This window comes from Thalia democratica, chromosome 8, assembly GCF_965202585.1.
Source record: "Thalia democratica chromosome 8, ktThaDemo2.hap1.1, whole genome shotgun sequence".
In the NCBI taxonomy this organism is placed as follows: domain Eukaryota; kingdom Metazoa; phylum Chordata; class Thaliacea; order Salpida; family Salpidae; genus Thalia; species Thalia democratica.
In genome coordinates, this window is record NC_139172.1 from 29,072,903 (window position 1) to 29,093,095 (window position 20,193).

General features: G+C 27.3%; 1 protein-coding gene across 2 annotated transcripts; it reads right to left on the reverse strand.

Moving 5' to 3' along the window:
* Positions 1-1,066: 1,066 nt before the first annotated feature.
* On the reverse strand, positions 1,067-14,991 carry LOC145842605 (threonine--tRNA ligase 1, cytoplasmic-like). 2 transcript variants are annotated; one of them, XM_082950075.1, is made up of 16 exons: positions 14,729-14,991; positions 10,674-10,773; positions 10,099-10,224; positions 9,483-9,588; positions 9,053-9,203; positions 8,780-8,904; positions 8,382-8,514; positions 8,078-8,206; positions 7,477-7,722; positions 7,098-7,264; positions 6,323-6,494; positions 5,867-5,995; positions 4,465-4,643; positions 3,276-3,405; positions 2,730-2,951; positions 1,067-1,560 (listed from the first exon to the last, which is right to left on the reverse strand). In XM_082950075.1, exons 1-16 carry the CDS (start codon positions 14,954-14,956, stop codon positions 1,444-1,446), a joined length of 2,460 nt encoding a protein of 819 aa, XP_082806201.1. In that variant the 5' UTR covers positions 14,957-14,991; the 3' UTR covers positions 1,067-1,443. The 2 variants fall into 2 exon arrangements, with proteins under 2 accessions (XP_082806201.1, XP_082806202.1); XM_082950076.1 differs by lacking the exon at positions 14,729-14,991 and adding an exon at positions 11,341-11,410.
* Between the last annotated feature and the right edge of the window lie 5,202 nt (positions 14,992-20,193).

Genomic DNA, 20,193 nt, shown 5'->3' on the forward strand with positions numbered 1-20,193 from the left:
AAGAGTATATGGACTGTGCAACCATAAATATTTATATTAATTAGCCACACACACGCAGTGCTTTTATTCGGCATTGTATTTTGAAACTCAAGGTTATGATGAAGCTTATGCTTTTTATTTATTCTTCATTATTTACAAAAGTAATACTGTTAGTATTCAAGTGAAAAAATAAAGAATGTAATATAACTTTTAATTACATTGTATAAAGGAAACCATATATTACATAAACTTTTTGTACTTTTGAGAATATTTTTTATATGAAGTACACGTATTTAAACTTACTATTTTTAAAAGAATTTAATTCTCTAGTTGAAATGTTTTTCGTTAACAAAAAAAAAAATTTCGTTTGTGTTCAAAGAACACAGCTTTTTAAAACTCATTTCCTGTAAATTAACTTTTTTAATGTTGCTTCTGTCATTGTTATACAGCGGAAATGTGTTTTATTCTTTGCAAACTTACTAAAACTTTTAATTAAAGGACTTTTTTTATGCAGTTTTGTTTAACATTCTTCAAGCTTGCTTTATAAAAGATATTTTTAATACATAGCATGCATTCATTTTCTTTTACTAGCATATTTTTAGTGTGTTTTAATTTATTTTGTGGGTTATTACTTTTTAAGCGGTATTCAAAAAGTTTAACGAGGTAAATTATAAAACAATTTGTTAAATTACTTTGCTTGTTTATTAGTTTTTAATTTTTCTAGACCTACAGCAAGTACTAAGTTTTAAGGCTTTATAAAAAAAGTAAACCATTCTTCAGACAAACAACCTTTTGAAATAAAAGTTTTCAACAATATTTCTCGATTTCAATTTAATTTGGCCAGACAGAATACTAAAACATTGTTATTTAGGTAAACAGCAGTAATAAAAAATCATTGTGAGACTTGACTTATAGTATCAGTAGATCGTCCATTTGAAATTTTATATCGGGTTTATAAACAACTTACTAAATCGTTTTAGCTAAAACTAACTTACCGATCGAAAAGAGGGAAACAAATTACAGGCCAAATATTTTGAGTGTAACAATATGGTGTTCTCATTAAATAAAACATCAAAAAACACACTAGCAACTTAATGTTAATTTATTTTAGTCATCAATAACAAAAAAAAAAACTACAACAACAGACAATACTACAAATTATTTTTTTTTGATAACAAATTGTATTAAATTTTATAAAAATCGTGATTAAGGTAAAATCTTTACCAAACTGAATCTTCATTGAGAATAATATTCAACAAGCTTTTTACTGTAAAGTTTAAAACAAAACTGACTAAACTAAACCGTTAATTCATCAAAACAAAGATTCAGGCATCAGACTGAAAAAAATAAAAACAGCAAGTACATCAACATTGCTTAAGTAGATTTTCTAAACTTCCACACTAGAGAGAGGGATGCGCGAAATTACACCGAAATAAATATGAGTACACCGAAAAGTAAACTTTCTTATTGTTGTGGTTGTTCTTGATGAGGTTTGAAAACTTTCTCGGCGTGCTGATGTCTCACCGCGATTAGCTCCTTCGCCCTCGAAATGAAGTCCTTCATCGTGAACTCTCCGTGACGCTGTTATTTTATTTTATTTTTTTGATTTTACTACATAATCAACATAAAAGGGGTGTGACTTTTCTGTTTTAGTGTTTAATACATGCGTTGTGATAAATAGTTGAACAATATGTTGTTTTCAGCATAATAATATTTTTCGCGGCTTCACTGTGCAAACAACGGTCACATGAGAGTGCAGGGAAATTCAACACGATAACAACCTGTTTCAACTTTGCACGAGTCACGTTAGACGCAATGATATATTTTTTAATTGTTCTAGTTAACAAGTGTTCAAAAAAGTCAATTTTCATAAAACTTTATGGCTATAATATCTAAATAGGTCTGTTTGTTCCGTACCTATTGCAAACGCACATTTCTGAAAAATCTTATTTTAATTAGACACACTTTTTTTTTAATCATAAGTATCAATGATTAAAAAAATAGGACCAATTTTTTGTAATGTTCTAAACCAGTTTGCTCCAAATTATGCACTGAAAGTGTTGAAGTGGTCTCAAATTGTTTTAGCAGGTTTGCTTTTTTTTTTCTTAAAATAGTCAAGTATTACAATGTCTCAAGATAATTTTACTTCTTTTTTTTAATTTAGTACACAGGAAATTTTATATAGCCATCGTTCTACATCACAGTTTATTGGTTTTAAAAATTAAAAACTTACAACTTAAACTTTAATTAAAAACAATATTTTTATGATATATAAAACCTAAAAAAATAAATCGTTTATGTTACATAGTATGAAACGTCATCAGTTTAAAAAAATTAAAACGAGACTAAGTACAAATTAATTTATCAAGTGTAACTCATTTTTATTGAATACGAGTGATCAGATTTACTCCAGCATTTTTGTTAGTTTTTAACTTGATGTATTACAGTAACTTCCGCTTGAACTAACTATCTTTTTTATTTACAACTTAAATAGCTATTTTCGTTACAAAGGTTATAACAAAAAACCAATACTTGTTTAATCTTAATTGATAATAGCACAAATGAAAGTAAGTTAACCAGCTTTTGAAAAAAATGTTAAACTTTGAAAGTAAGTTTAAGCTTAAATAAAACTTAATCAACATTTTAACACAGCAAAAAAACATTTACTTCCTACATTCTAAACAGCTTATTTTCTATAAATAATTGTAATATACAAACAATACATGTTAACTCTAAAAATAAAAACAAACCTCATTGTCCCTGGACCTGACATTGACCGTGTTGTTCTCCTCCTCTTTCTGGCCCACCACCAGTATGAAGTTGTACTGCGCCAATTGCGCGTTTCGCACCTTCTTGTTCAGGGTAAGTCCCGGATCATCTTCGAAATCGGCCTCCAATCCGCTGGCGTACAGCTCATCCCGCACCTTTTGCGCGTAACCGTCGAATTTTGAACTTATCGCCAGTACCATCACCTGATTGGTTGGATAATTATATAATTCAGAATATTTAATCTTTGTGAAATAAAATTGTTTTTTGTTTGGATAAATCAACAGTTCGCATTTAACAAAGCAATGTTTAAAACTTTCTGGTAAACTTTCAGATTAAAAATTTCAGTTCAGTTATAAGTGAAGAGAACTTAAATATCTGCCAAATTTTTTTTATAACCACCTAATTGATCATATAAAAATCCATATTTTATTATTTTTACTTTCAATGCGACCCATATTCATTAAAAAGCCATTGATCCACAAAATCTTCTTATAAAACTACTTACACAAATCTAATATAACACAAACTTGTCTTGGTGAGAGCCACAGCGGCCACTTTCCAGCAAAATTTTCGGTCAAAATGGCGATCATTCGTTCAACTGAACCAAGAACAGCCCTATGCACGATGACTGGACGTTCATCTTCCTTTCCGTCAGCTCTGTTATATGTTTTTCATCCAACTTGATTTAGTTTTAATAGCATAATTAAAAAAAACAAGTCGTTAAATAATTTTCAAAAAACAAGTCGTTAAATACTTTAAAAAAAAAGGCGTTAAATACTTTAAAAAAAAAAGTCGTTAAATAATTTTCAAAAAACAAGTCGTTAAATACTTTAAAAAAAAAGGCGTTAAATACTTTAAAAAAAAAAGTCGTTAAAACACATATTCACTTAATAAACTTCAAGTAGTCGTTACAAAGTTTAAAAGTGATATAAAAGTAACTAATTACATTTTAAGTACAAGATTATTTTTAAACTTCAAACATAAAGATATGTAAGCTTATAGAACAAAACTGAATTTAAATATGTTTATAATTATTTTCCTATAAATACTTTGAGACTGTCTACTAGTTGGATACTTTAAAGCAATTATACTGTGTAAATGTGCAAATTAGAGTCATAATTTTAGCTAAAAATCAGTAAGTGAAAATTAAAATAGTAATTTTGACAGTAAGTTAAGTGAAACTTTTGAGTAAAATGTAAAACTTTGGACATAAATGCAGTTATGTCTTTGAAAAACTATAACTCACAATTAAATGCAAATAGTTAATATTTTGTAAAACGGCTTCAAACTTTCAAGTTTAGAGAAGCTAAACTAATTTTAACTAGGCCGAGGTATCCAGTTTCAAACAAGTCTTAAATAGCCTAAAGACAAAATGCAATCATATACTATGTGATACACATACAAGTTTACAGATAGCATTTTATTTGTAGTTTTTCAGCTACTAGTTTCATTGAAACTGCTCATTTTGTTGTTTACAACCTTTTAATATTTTTAGCAACAACCATATATTGTTAAATCGCTATTAATTTTAAATTTAAATTTTTTTAAACATTTCATATTACAACCTTATAAAACAAACTAACGAAGCAAATACAAAAATACTTACAAACCCATTGCTTAGGTCTGCCAAAAAAAAAATACTGCACCAGTTGTTTTACTTTAATTGCTGTGAACAATTACTTTTACTTAAATTAACTAAAATTCAAAAACTCTCACCCGACGTATTTGAGGTCAAACTTGATGGGAAGCTGGAAATCAAGTTGTATCGTGGCGCACTGGTGTGGCCGCCTCAGAGCATCGCAAATCTGAATGTCTATTTTCGGTCCGTAGAAAGCCCCGTCGCCCGGATTCAACTCCCAGTTGTGGCCCGATTCGTCCAACACTTCTTTCAGTTGCTGCGTTTTGTAATGAAATACAGATAACAAGAAATATAAACGATTTGCAAACAAACTAAACTTTCATTTCATTATCATATTTAAAAAAAAAATTCAAGACTCACAAAGAAGGAAAACCACATTTTCCATTTATATACCATTTGATACTTAATATGACTACATTTTTCATTTTTATAAATTTATAAACTTAAAGCTTTTTAATCTTATCTCTGATTTTTTTCATAAGTTAAACGAAATGTAGAACTTTTTTATTTATTAATCAATTAAAATGAACTCTTTAGTTATATTAAATTGCAAATGGTACTTATATACAACAAAATTCCTTCCGAAACAATTATTATCTAACTAAAATAACTGCAATTTCTAGTCATCTATTTAGTTACATAGTTATAATCTACAATAAATATTATAGAACCCTACTTTTTTTAAAATATAAATAAGTTATAAACCATCAAGAGAGTTTATTTTAAAAGAATCATAAACATTACAAGCAAAGAAAATAAACTTTTATAAGTTGAGCAACTTAAGAAATATAAACTATTTTTGAAGAAAATCACAACAAAACGTGTTTAAGTGTTTAGAAGAAAATAAAACGACACGTATATAAACTCAAGTGGCGCCTTTTGTAATAACAACAATAAAAAATCGCTTTTTGTAACAAAAAATAATTTTTTTAACATTACAAAAAATTTTCCATCAGTCAGCAATTTTTTTATTGGTTTAAAAATGGGGTGAGGGCATTCGAATTATAATTAAAAACCGTTTAAAAATAAACGAGTTATATTAAGAAGTTTTGAAGAGTTATATTTCAATATTATTTTATATTAAGATGTTTTTCTAAACAACTTTTAACTAAGCTACTTATTAAACGCTTTAGATAACTTAAATAGAGATAACTTAAATAGAGTTATAAATTGTTTAACGTCATTACTGCGATATATAATGCATGTAAAAAACAGCTGCTTAATTAATAAATAAATCATAAGCTAAGAAACAAATTATTTAAAAAAGCTCTTTTTGTTTAAGATTACTTCCACTTATTGATAAAATTCTTACAAACTTTTATGACGACATAAAATGCTTACAGTTTGAATACTGCTGTTAAACGAAATCGTTGAAAATATGTTTAATAAAAAATTAAAATGTAATATTTAAATACAAATAAATGTTTCTGTTCTATCAGAACAAATTAATCTTAATTTAATATTAAATACAAAACAAACTTTTTCAGCTTCATCCCACATGGATATTTCACCCATGTATTTTTCGGGTCTGGTAGAAAGGAACAGCTTGAACGTGAAACCGAAAACCTTGTAAACCGTCTCAAGGAAGTCCAAACCTCCTTTGACTTCCTGCAAATAAATCAACTCTTTAGTGCCAAATTGAATGCCAACTTCGTTTTTATGAAGCTTTAATGTGTTCGGTAGTGAGAAAGCTGTATTTTACATATCTTATTTTAGATAGTGCATATAAATTAGAAACAACAAGCTTTATTTGTGATACATAATCTGTTGATTCCATTTTTAGCATTGTTATTCTGGATTTATAACGTTCAGTACTTATAACTAAATGAGCAAACAATTATTTACAACCATTTGATTTTCTTTCTAAGGTCCGTTAATAAAAACAAACGTATAGAGATAACTTAGCAATTAATTTAAAATTAATTTTTTCTTCACCTGTTTAATTTGCGACTGCATGCAGAAAATGTGGGCATCGTCCTGTTGGAACCTTCTGACCCTTGTCAGTCCAGTCAGCGCTCCGCTCGCCTCGTTTCTGTGCAATACACCGAAATCAGCCATCCGTAACGGCAATTCTCTCCACGAACGGCTGCGGTGGCGGAACATCAAACTGTATATCAAATATAATTGGTAAGTGTAATCAATTAATATGTTAGTTTTGTTATTAAAATCATGTGACAAAATCATATATATTACATATGATCAATAGCTAGAATCAATAATTATGCTAGTTTTGTCTTCAAAAGGCCGTGGAAATATTTAAAAATTAGTCAGTTAAACAACATGTTCTATATACCGAATACTCTTTTTATACTAACCTGATACTAAAAAAAATTACAAGTTAAAACTGTCTCGTGTCAACTTGCAATTCTGGTATAACAACTCATGCCTGAGATGTTTTCAAGTTGATGCTGTGTATTTAGTATACTTATCGCCTTGTAAACCTTACTGAATGTAAAGCAAATCATTAAGTTAAAAACGAGTTGCTAGTATGGATATAAACTTAAATAGTTTCTTGACCATTGACAATTAAACATTGATAACTTTGTACAACCATAGAAATGAAAAAATGTTTAATTGTTTTAAACAGTAGCATAAATATGAGTAAAAACTGTGTGAAAGTGCAAAGTAGTTTTTTACTTTTTTCGCACAAATTAAAACAAACACAACATGATATAAGGATGAATAAAAAGTTTATAAACAAAATGAATACCAATGGCCAGGACAATTCATGGGCTTGAGAGCGAAGACTTGTTTTTCAATGGTGGTACGGAACATGTTTTCCTCATAATGCTGCCAGTGACCGGATGTTTTCCACAGATCGCTGTTGTAAATATTAGGAGTGATCACTTCCTGAAATCCGCGTTTCCTGTACTCCTCCTGAATGAATTATTGAAAAACTGTGTTAATGTTATATAAAAAACTGTCATTTAAAAACATAAAAACTTAGCCATATAAACGTTTTACTAATTTCTTAAAGTTTATTTAAAATGTAGCAGAAACATTTTAATTTTATCACACAAAACATATTTTATTTCTAAAAAAACCTATCCTAGCAACTTTTTAGAAACTCCAGTTTACCAACAACCCACCCTTATAAAAGATTCAAGCTGGTGGTAGATGAACTGTCCCTTGGGCAAGAAGAAGCAGCTTCCAGGTGACAGTTCGTGGAAGAAGAACAGTTCCTGCTCCTTGCCGATCTTCCTGTGATCCCTCTTTTTCGCCTCCTCCTGAAACTGCATCCACTCCTTAAGGTCCTTTTTGTCGGGGAAGCTGATGCCGTACACTCTCTGCAGAGTCTCCATGTTTTGGTTGCCTTCCCAGTACGCTGAAGAGTTCTATGCAAAGTTTTTTTTTAACAATGTTTGTCATTACTGAGCATATCTATGCTAGATAAGCAACTGTGCAGCATTTTCCTACGAAATTAATGGTTATTTAGTTTATCGCTTTATGCGGAATTCAAGCATTGTAAGTTGTTATTACTATTATTTGTAATTTTTTTTTGTCTTGTTTAAAATGTCTCATACCAAAAAATCTTACGATGAAGTAAAAGCTTATTCAGCTATTTATGCATGAGTTTCAAAAATCATCTTTTGTTCAGTGCAAAATATTATTAATAGTTTCTATTTTCATTCTAATTGACAATATGCTTTTAAAAAAGTACCTTGTATGCGAGTTTAAACTAAACAGTACCTTGTAAAGTTTGACAGCTTTGACTTTTCCAGTGTGCCTGAGATGAGGACCCCTGCAAAGATCAATCAAGGATCCACATCTGTAGACAGTCGTTGTTGGCGTCTTAACACGTTCGTTCAACAGGCGCAACTGTGAATTGAATGGGTTTGAAAATTATGAACAATTTTCAAAAAAAAAAATCTATTTTAATAATAAAACAAGCTTGTGAACTTTAAATTTACATTTAAAGTAGACTATTTTTTTAGCAATGAAAAAAAAATCCAAAATAAGAAAGAAAATTTATGACGAAGATAATTTAAAGCACCTTGAACTTGTTGTACTTGAACATTTCTTTGAGCGTCTCAACTTTAATTTCCAGCCTTTCAAAAGGCTGCTTTTCCGCAGCAATTTTCTTTATCACCTTTTCAAGTTCTGGAAAGTGCTTGTCAGAAACTTGCCTGTTACATGTACACAATACACATTTATTAAGTAACTTTCTTCATTTTATTTTTACCTACAACATAATTGCAAAATTGTTTTCAAAAAACAAGTTCGTTAGCTTCAGATAAGCATATTTAGGATCGTAAAAACTAATAAAAGTTGTGTATGAAATCAGAAGAGGTTACACTTACTCATTTATTAGCTTGAGTCAAAAGAAAAAAACTGGCTGAAAAATATATTTTTCTATAAAATTTTAAGTTATGCATTAATATTTAAACTGACTGATTTTCCATGTGCATGTCATAGTAGAATCCGTTGTCAACTGGTGGTCCGTAGCACAACTCCCCTCCATAAACTCTTTCGAGAGCTTCACCCAAAACATGAGCCGTTGAATGCCAGTACACGTACTGTGTTAAATTTTTCATTTATTTATAATATAAAAAGAATAAATGCACTAGTCACTATAACTGCAATTTATCTTCAGAGTTTTAGTTTAATTTAATAAAAAAATATTTGTCATAAAAATGTTTACTTATTTAAATAAGAATTACAAACCTGAGCATCACTGTTGATGACTTTGTTACCATCTTTGTCTTTACCCTTGAAAGTGATCAGCTCCAGAGATGAATCTTCCTCGAAAGGCCTGTCCAAATCCCACATTTTTCCATTGACTTTTGCCACTACGGCGTTGTTTGCAAGACTTTTGCTGTATGAGTTTAAAAAATAGTTATGACTACAGAAATATATCAAGTTTGTATTTCTAAACTAAAAATCAGAGAACAGAAGTAACTATAAATAATACCTAAAATATCAGAACTTCAATAATTTTGCTTCTATTGTTAAATTGATATTATTAAACACTGTAGTTTTTGGTTTTTCATATTAATTTTTGATACTTTAGAATAAAATTTATAAATTTTAAAGGGTGTTTACAAAAATAGTTAAATTCATATTCAAGGATATTCATAAAAAATTAATATCTAACCTAATATCTTCAGCGATGCTAATTGGTGAGGTGATCCACGATTTGCCCTCGATTTCTTTTCCATCAGGTAGCGTGACTTTGATAGGCTTGGAGTCTTCCTGTTTTTCTGTTGAAGAAAATTTTTCAAAAAACATACTGTTAGTTTAACTATAACACCCCAAATGCACATATTGTTTAAATAACAAACTTAGGAATAAATACAACATGCAACGGTCAGGGTTGTCAAAGGTTTTTTGCAAATTTATTCCAGGTTTTTATAAATTAAGTTGTAGTATAATATAAAACTTAACTTAATTAAAAATTTGTCTTTAATAGTATAACAGCATACTGTTAGACACTGTAAAGCTACTTTATATGTGTTTTTAATGAAAAAAATAAATGATACACATTTTTTTTATTCTTATGACAGACTTTTATTAACTTATCTGAATTTTACTACTTAACATATAAAATAATTTAAAACTCAAGGTTTTTTTAGTAATTTTTGCTTGAAATTTAGTTTTTTTTTCAAAATTTCTCAAATTTTAGATTTTTTTTACATAAAATATCAAATTCCAGGTTTTTCTAGAACTTCAAGTTTTTTGGCAACCCTGAACAATTCAAAAAATATTCTTACTTTTCATGATCCTGTCAGACTCTTCTTTCAATTTCAAATAAATTTCTTCCCTGTCATCAATGTATTTCGGGCGTGGGTTGAGTTCTCTTGCCCCTCCTTCCGATTTCTTGCTTACTTCCGATGCAGCTGTTCAATGTTCTACTTTTATACAACTAATATTATAAATTAAATGTTAAAAAAGTATAACATACAAAATCATACAGTGTGGTTACGATGTATTATGGATTAAAGAAATTAAAATCTAGTGTTTTTAAATGCCCCTTGGTCTTACAAAAAATTTAACAATAAATATTTCCTCTAAAGTCCTGTATTACTTACAAAATACAAATTTAAAAGTGGATGCAACACCTAAAAAATGGTAAACCATATAAAAGCATGTAGTCAGCATAAACCGAACTTTTGGTGCAAACTTAATTTAACAATAACAATCAGCAAATTTTAAATACATTATTTTTTATTTTTACTGCTTCACCAGTTAGAGCACTATGTAATGGAAGAGTTGATTATCAGTATAATACAAGTCACTATTTATAAGTTGAATTGTAAATTATTTAGAATGTAGATGTTTTTTTTACCTTTCTTGTCCTTCTTTTGTGACTGTTTCATTTTAGCCTGAACGTCCTTAATCTGTGCTGAGGCCATCTTCTGCGTGACTTCTTCCATTTTTGCTTTTGTCTAGCAATTAATTAGAATATTACTTAAGAAAACACTCTGTTAGTGAAAGCAAAGTGGTGACTATGATTGCAAGCACACAAAAATGAAGTTCATGTTAGTAAAGTTTAGTGTGTGGTCACTCCACTGTATTAAAATCATCTGTTGAATCTACTGACTAATTATCTAGTTTAGAAGCTTTTAAAAATTTATATGATAAGCAATGCTCTAAATTTTGGTTAGACGACCTGATAAATAGAAAAACCTTTCAGTCAATAAACTTCTAAATATAACAAAATATTTATAGTCAAGGATTTATGTTTTAAGTTTGGGTAAAACTTTTGACAAAGATTTAAAGAGATAAAAGGTAATGTCTGTACTCTGTATAATACTTGTTTCATTACACATATTAATTTAAACCATGCATTATTACACAAACAAAACAGTCAAGAATTTTTCAAAGATCAAAATCTCAACATGCTTCAAATTTCTAAAACATTAAGTAAAAGTATTTATCTTTGATTGTTATTTCAAAGAATTAATTGAAAAGTTTATATTTGACAACAACTTAAAAAACTTCAAAATTTTCACCTGTTTAAACCTTTGAGTATAGACGTTCTGCAATAAAGGCCTATTAAATTTTATAAACTTTTTAAACATAGCACCTAAAGAAACAACTTTTTTAAATTTCAATATAAAAATTATATTAAAATTCAAACCAATAGAATGCAAAACACAAGTATAATGATTAAAGACAAAAATAATATATAAATAAATATCACCAGCGCTAAGTGTGATAAACAAACATACTATTTGCTTATAAAGTGTATTCATTTCACATAACTTCTTGTGTCTCAAGTAGACAATATAGCATATATGGTTACTATTATTACTTTTTAAAAATATTTTTTAATTTAAGCTTTCTGTTTCACTAAAAAGGTGCAGTAACATAGCTTTAAATACTAACTACCACAATTAAACGAATAATTTAGATATGTTATACTAAAATATCAGTTATTATTTTATTAAGTACTGTTTTTTTTTAATATTGCTTAACCTACTTTTTCTTAAAAAGTTCCTTCTTATTATATAAGAACCTCAAAATAAGTTCTAATATTTAATTTTAACTTTGAAGATAATATTTAAAAAAAATTATAAAACGGATCTAAGTTTAAGTTTTGATAGTTCCTTTTCATAAAACTTTTGCATTAAAACTTTAAAATGACTGATGATTACATCAAATTTTATAGAATAATTTAAAGTTACTACTCTGTAGCAACAAAAATGTGATTAAAATTATTCAAATTTGACAGATGACTAGTATCTAATAATCTAATGAAGTTTTAGTGAACAAACTTTCGATAGGGTTACTAATGATTAATAATCATCAGGGATTGGTTAGCTTGTCTGTTAAAAACAATTACAAATTTAGTATCAAAATATCAAAGACAAAAAAGGCTTATGTTATCTTTTTATCATAAAAACTAAAGATTCTCAAGTTTAGATAGTTGATATAACTATAAAAATACAAAGCCAAACTTTTTTGATTTAACAAAAACCTAAAATTTTACAAGGCTGATATTAATTAATTATCAAACAACATGTTGCATTTCGAAATTTATAAAATGAATGTATATTAAATCATAAATTGTAGTTTTTTTCTTTGCTGTCACACCCTTTTTACTTCATAGCAAAATTTTAGATATAAGGGGCCAAAGTTGGTAAATCCAATAGTTCTCTTATGGATAAAGCAAACTAAAAACATGAAGAAAATTAAACTAAAATATTTTTCAATGTTTAACTGATAGTTCTTTAAATGTTTTTTTAATTTTTCTCAAAATAAAACTTTTTCATTTTATAATTTCAAGATGAGAGATTCTAAGTTCTTTTTAATAAATATTTATGGAGAGTTTGAAACAAAAAACTCACTCAAAAAACTAAAAAGAAGATATCAATTAGGGACCTTATCAATTTAAAAAAAAAAAACACTAATAAAAATTTGCATACTTTTGGTATTGAAAACTATTGTAGGAGTGACTGTATCTTAAAAATATATTATTATGTTTAAATTAAATACTTACAGCTCAACTTAAGCCCTCATGTAAAAGATAATATCAGTTTACTATTAAAGCTGTGTTAGCATGCTGTTTATTAACTAATGATTTCAGAAATATTGCAATAAACAAAATAACACTTGGAATAAAAATGCAGAAACCATTTTGTATTATAAATTTATTGACTTGGTCTAAATAAAAATTGTTTTAATTACCTTAACTAAGGATGCTCAGAGACTTAAAACACATTTAACTTTTTTTAATATTAATTGGATTTAATAAACTTTATGTTTTTTTTTCAATTTAATACAAAAGTAAATTGTATTATATAATGATATGTTTATTTTTAATAAAAAAACCTTCCCTAATTTGATTTTAGCAATTAAATTTTAGGTTACCACTTATTGAAGCAAAACAAGTTTTGAAAGAACTAAAATCAAGCTGAGTTTATTAGAATTATTTTATGTACTAAGAGCAAAATATCGAAAAAAATGTATACTACTGTTATTAAACTTAACAAAAAATACCTAACAATATTATTGCAATAACAAAAGAACTTAATATTTAAATTTTGAAATAATTTTTAAGAAAAAAAGGTCTCTTAAGGAGAAAATATAGCCTAAGATTTACAGAAATATTAAAACTAGTCTGAGTTTTGCAAAAGTTGTCAAACAAGCCTGAATAACCAAAGTGTATAGCAACCTGTTTAGATGTAATGTTTAATTTTATCTAGTTCAAAATTATCAGAAATGTTGTTTAATACAAACTTGTTAGTACTTTTTTAGTAATTTAAAAGCTCCCAAGGTTCTAAAATAAAGTTTTTAAGCTTAAAAATTCCAAACAAACAAAGATTCATTAGCTTTTTTTTCAGACTAAAGAAGGTAAGTTATCAATGACCGAAAACCATGCACAGTACTCATTACATATATATATATTTATATATAAAAGACTAATTGTAAATTTCAACCATCTTGATAATAAAAATAATTGTATGCATAAATTTTTAACATTTTTATCTATTGCACCTCTTATACTTTTACAGAATTGCCACTTACTTTATTAAATTCATAAGCTTTTTAATTAACTCTATTTGTCAATTTCTGAAGTAATCTGTTAGTTAAACTAACACTAAACCAAACTATTGATTTTGTTTACAACATTTTATTAAATTTCAAAGGAAATTGTTTCAGGTAAACACTACTATTTTTACACTTTTAATTCATAATACAAGACAATAAAAGTCTTACTAATATTTACATGATTAAATTAACACTGTTTTCTTACTCTGACAATACAAATTTATTAAATTATGTTACATCAAATACATGGTAAACCTTATTTAACAATTCATTAAACTTTAGTTAAAGTTAAACGAGTGAATCTTTTAAAGCAGGGAAGTAGGTTGAACTAGCTTGCAGCATTTTAATATTTTTGATGTATTGCTACTTTGTAATATTTTTTTGAAGGTATTTATTTTAAAAAAAGTTAAAAACAACATCCTTTTAAACAAAAAATATAAATCAAAGTTAATACTTAATTTAAATAAACTGCAGGTTTGTTCAAGATAGATCTTTGATTTAGCCTAAAAAATATTTCTTGAAATTTGTTTTATTTAAATTGCTGTAAGCTTTATAAATTGTTCTCGACTTCATCATTTGCATCATTACAAAGTTTTAAATGAAAACAGTAAAGTTAATATTAAAAAGAAATAAAATGACTTAAATGCAAACTTTTTAAAGTTTAAATTCAACTATCTATAAGAATTGTCTGATTAATACAAAATTAAATGGCTGTTAAAGAAACGTACTTCTTTTTAGGATTTGTGGCAACCCTATTTAAATTACTACTGATAAAATGACAAAACAAAACTTTCAACTGAATTTCAAAGTCAAGAATTATGTAAAACAGTGCTTGAAAAAACTTACAGGCTTGCAACTTTTTTTTTCTTCTTCTACTGCTCTACTCAAATGCAAAGCCTGATACTTTAGCTTGTCATTTTGATTTTCCAAATATTTTATATCCTCATTTTTTTGATCTTCATTAAGACAGCAATCATTTTGTTGCAAAAGAGAAACACTCTGCATAAGTTGGTCTGCCTGATTACATTGATTTTCAAAAGTTATTGAAAGATCTTTGAGATTAGAGCCATCCATGTTCTATTTTTGCTAATACTTATGGTTTTATAACATTAACTATTAAAGTGTTATATTAAAAAAATATATATATTGCTAAATATAATTTAGTTTATATTTATCAAAAATTGATCAAGTGTAAGCTCTTTTACTGTATAATTTGAAAGAACTAGAACAGCCTTGAACAGGGTTGCTATTTTTTGAAGTAAAAGTAGCCTAAGTGAACAGAAAATATCCTGAGTCACTTAATTACTAGCTAGAGTTTACTAAGTCCCTTGAAATCGAGTTTACATGCCACCAGTACTATCTAATTCTAATTTATGCTAATTTTAAGCTAATTAGACTTGCATGTTTTTGAACAACTAAATTATTACTATAAAAAACTTTTGTCATTTAAATTGATAACATGTTAATGTCAGTAATTATAACTTAAATTTTTAATATTAACTGTTATACTTTTTTTGACTAATTGGGTAGCCTTAAGTCAAAAAAAATCTTTCCTGAACTTCTGAGTGACTTTAACTGTCCTGAGTTTTTTCAAATTCTAAAAAATACTTCTTTTAACTTAAAAAAAATCAGGTTGTTTAACATAATTGGTAAAATAATATCAAGGCTGTAGTTTTATGGACATTTAAATTCAAGATTCTCAACACATTCTCATTTTTTACTTATGTTCATTACCGCACTTTAAAACAGCTGTAATCACATTAGACTACAGGGTTTCCCAAAGTGGGCCAAGTGGCCCCCTAGGGGGCCATGACAGATACTCAGGGGGCCAAGAGCAGCAGAGGGGGGCCATGAGCAGTAAAGGAGCCACAGGGGGGGGGGGGGGGGGCATGAGGCCAATGTGTATTTTATATGTTAGTTTAGAAACTTACACTAGATATTCTTGAGTTGCAGATGAGAGCAAAAAAAAAAGGTCTTTGGTAATTTTTATTGTAGTTTATGAGTAATCTTGGTGAAGGGGGCCATTTGCAAAAAAGTTTGGGAAACCCTGCGTTAGAGTAATAAAACTCTAGAAATTTGTTTCATGTCCGTAGACCTATAGAATAAGATTTAACTTTCTATTTTAATAAATAAAATAGTTATGGTACCTCAAAAACCCCTCAAAAAAAAAAGAGTATGTGTTGAGAATCTTGAATTTAAATGTCTGTAAAACTTCAGCCTGGTAATATAATAAGAAATATTGAAACAAAACCACATTCAAAATCCAAAAAAAAACTGGCCTGAGGTTTTCAAAAATCTTAAAACTATCCTGTGTTTTTCAAACTCATCATATCCTGAAATTTTCATAAATTTTGAAATATGCTGAGTGTGTGGCAACCCTGACTGTAATAATAAGTCATAACTTTATCATTAAAAAAAAGGGAACTTTTAAGTTCAACAAGCCACTTCTCATAGACCTTTATCAGAGTGTAGTTAGAGTATTGGTACATAATTAATACTAAACAGATGAATTTAAATGCTGGATACCAAAAAATAAAAACTATCAATAGTCCACAGACAAATTTTATAAATATATCTGCATTAACTTCAGTGATAGTTGGTTTTTGAGCTAAAGCAAATTTTTGGTTATGACATCATAAATACTAAGTATCTATTTTAAATTTAAATACTGTGCAATCAAAGTCTTTAAGAGTATACATGTGATCTTTATAATTTATTTGTGTAAGAATTTTGTTTTTTATAAGAACTCTACTTCCATCATTAGTACATGCCACAAGGCTTAAAATTTTACATGATAATTTTAATCAACAATAAAAGATAAAACAAGTTAATTTTTAGAAAATAAATAAAAATTCAAGATAACTGAATCAACTCAATCTCATATAACTTCTAATAAAATCTAGACGGATTTTTACAAATAATTTAAAAACATTTCGAGTACACAACAAAATTTCCAAGATGGGAATGGACCTTGGTCTTGCTAGATCCTTTTGAAGTTGTGAGAGAACCTAATCAAAGAGGCCAAATCCCAGTTGTCTGGGTTGGCCTGACTTAGTCATGAGCATTCTAATAACAATTCTTTAATCTGCTATATATAGAAAAAAATTGAAAGTCATTTAAGAGTACAAATAAAGTTGATGTAATATTTGTTTTAGTAACTTTATAATGAATTATTTCACATAATTATAGAGAATTTTTTCACTACAACAAAACACAATGTTGCATCAGCTTAACTTTCTAAAATGGTGAATAACCATTTTGTACTATTTAGTTCAAGAAAAATGACATACATAGTTTGGTACTAATCAAGAAGAGAACAAAATGTATATCAAGTTTTTGAATAGAACTGTGTTTTTACTTTAACTCTTAAAAATATCTTGACCAAGTAAGTATGTGTAAAAAATCCTTTGATTGCTAAAAAATATTAAGTATGTAACTATTTTACTTAGATGCATCTTTTTGAAATTTACATTAAACTTAAATTTATTTTAAAAATTTAATGTATTTAGACATGTTAAAAACCTTTAATTTAGACTAACTTTTTTTTTAAGTTTTATTTTTAAAATAATGTTTAAAGTTTGCATACAAACTAATAACTGTTTTTATACCTTGTACGACTACAAAATTAACCTGATACGTAATAGGAATGACGTGCAATTTAAATAGAGTTTATACATTGTCTCACGGCATACGAAAGTCCAGGCTCCAGGCTTAGTCTCTGTACTCTTTAGACTTTAACCGATATTTTTTTAGCTAAATAGAGTACATATATTTTTAATGATTTTACCTTGTGATCACTATAACTTTTAAAACACGTATTACGCTTGCTTTATTTTACCAATATGTATTTCACTTTACTTTAAATGTTCTTTTTTATATATATTTGTTTTTTAAGTCAGTTCTAGCTAAGTTAGATTGTGTTGTTCATATAAAAAATATAATATATATAGGGTTATCAAAAACAAAACATGGTGTTTGTAATTTATTTGCAAACTAATTTTGTTGTCTTAATAATTTATCCCGACAAAACTTAAATAACCTATGGATTTTATTCTTTACTTCAACATTTAAGAAAAACTATGTTTGTAAATATTTTAGTTTAAAAGTGTACCTAGTTTTTTTTTTTGTTTTCGTAGTATGTTAAGTGTGTTTTATTGAAAATATTAAACTATAATTAAAGTTTTTATGTTTTAGCACTTTAAATATATAACAAAAAGAAGTTACGAGATGCAATAAATTAATAAACAAAATGTAGTTTATATTAGTTTTCAAACTTTCAGTAGTACTTTTTGTTTTTGTTTTCATAAACTTATTAGCTAGAACCTGATTTTTTTATCAATGGCATAAATTACAAGAGTCGACTAAAATAAAAACATTCGTTCAAGATATAGTTTTCAGCTTAAAAAGTATTATAAATAAGCTTCGAAAAACCTAAAAGCTCCTAACTTAATGCTTAGAAAATACTATTGTGTTTTTATCTTCTTTTTATCAAATTTTTAAGAATGAAGTTGTATTTTATTATTATTAATACATTTATCTACCCTCAAAAAATGTTTTTAATACGACCTAAGAAAAACTTGTACTAGGATAATTGGCCTGTTAATTACAAAAGGGACCCTAAAACAAACCTAAAAATAAACATAGAATTTTACAAAAGTTGTAAATAAGTGAAACATCTTAACGACTGTACAAAAGTTTTAGAATATAACACTTAATTACAATAGCTTTAATACTTAATTTTTATATGAAAAGTTAACTTGAATATTTAAATGAGGTTTTAAGCTTTACTTAAAGGGTAAATTTTAAACTTTGATAAATGTCTTTACTTCAACTTAATAACTATGTAAACTATAAAACAACAGCACCTTAATGAATTTTTATTTCACACAGTCTAACTAAACTCTATTAAAATAAGTTTTACTTCGATCGAAAAAAATAAGTAATAGTTTAAAGAAATGATTTCTAATAAAACGTTTTTAAGTCAGTAAATGATAAATAAGGTATAACTTTTTTTACATAAAATTTTTTTATCAAAAACTACGAAAATTTCAATTTTTTACACAATGTATACACATTAAACTACGAAATAATTAAACATCACAAAAATAAAAACAATAATAAATAATATTTTTTTAGTAACTTACGACAAAATATTTAACCTATTTTAAAATAAATCTATCTTTGCCAGAAGCGCTTTTTATAACTAAGAAACTTTAAAAATTTACTAAAACTTTTGTTGCACAACATAATTGAAGTACTATTTTTTTCTCAAATACTTCAGCACATATTGTAAAATTAATCTAGTTGTAACAATTTTTTACTATAAAATTATTCGATATAGTCTTTCAAATTTCTTATTTAAAGGTAATCATTTCAAAGTTTTATAAAAATACAAACAATATCTATGTAAATTTTTAGTTAAATAAACTATTACTGCTTAAAACAAAAAAATTAAATTATCATAAACTTTCAAAGAATATATTAAATACTTCAAATAGTGCTTTAAAATTATACAATATTTTTAAGCTAAAAAATATATTGAAAATATGATGATTTGTTCGTGCTAGTAGACAAAAGTTAAAAGTTTTTATACTTTGTGTTACTCCGTAACAGCGTTATAAATTATGGAAACTGCTGAAAGTGTAATGATATTTTCAATTCGCCTGTAATACATTTTTAAAAAACCTATTTTAGGAACTTTGATAAAAAAAGCTCCAGTCATATGTCGTTTCATAACAAAACTCTTCTGAATATTATTTCTTATCTTACATCGTAACACCAGATTTTTGAGCTTTTCCCAAAAAAAAAAATAAAACAACTTTTTTTTTCAGAGATATAGTTCTAAAAATAACCATACCTATGAACTGTTGTATGAATGGAAAGAAAATTTTCAAAAGTGGAACGTAGACCTCAAAAATTTCCAAAGATCCCCGTGTTGCAATCAGTTTGTTCTTTACAGCAACTAAGCTGTGTCCACACGACGTGTTTATCATATCCGACATGTACAACCATTCAAAGCTGACCAATTATACGCCTCAACGGATTTTAAGCAACCATCCTCATCAAGCCGACTGTACCCACCAGCAACAACGATTCTTTCTTCAAATACCGCGCAATCTGCTCTCGATCTTACTTCTCTCAAGCTCGCCACATGTCCCCACGAGCCGTCGTTTGTGTCAAAGTATACGCAAGTTGCTGTTCGTCCGTCGTTTAAATAGCCTCCGATAAAAAGTTTTAAATCAATAAAACCACAAACAAATAAGATTAACGTTCGTTAAACATATTTCCTATAATTTCTAGATATTTGTAAG

Bases quoted from the DNA above. Each gene is read 5' to 3' on its own strand.
- LOC145842605 (XM_082950075.1), bottom strand. From the start codon at position 14,956: ATGGATGGCTCTAATCTCAAAGATCTTTCAATAACTTTTGAAAATCAA. The intron at 10,774-14,728 runs GTAAGTTTTTTC...ATTAATTGCTAG, and splicing joins AAAAAAAAAGTTGCAAGCCT to ACAAAAGCAAAAATGGAAGA. The intron at 8,207-8,381 runs GTGCTTTAAATT...TTCAATTCACAG, and splicing joins TCAAGTACAACAAGTTCAAG to TTGCGCCTGTTGAACGAACG.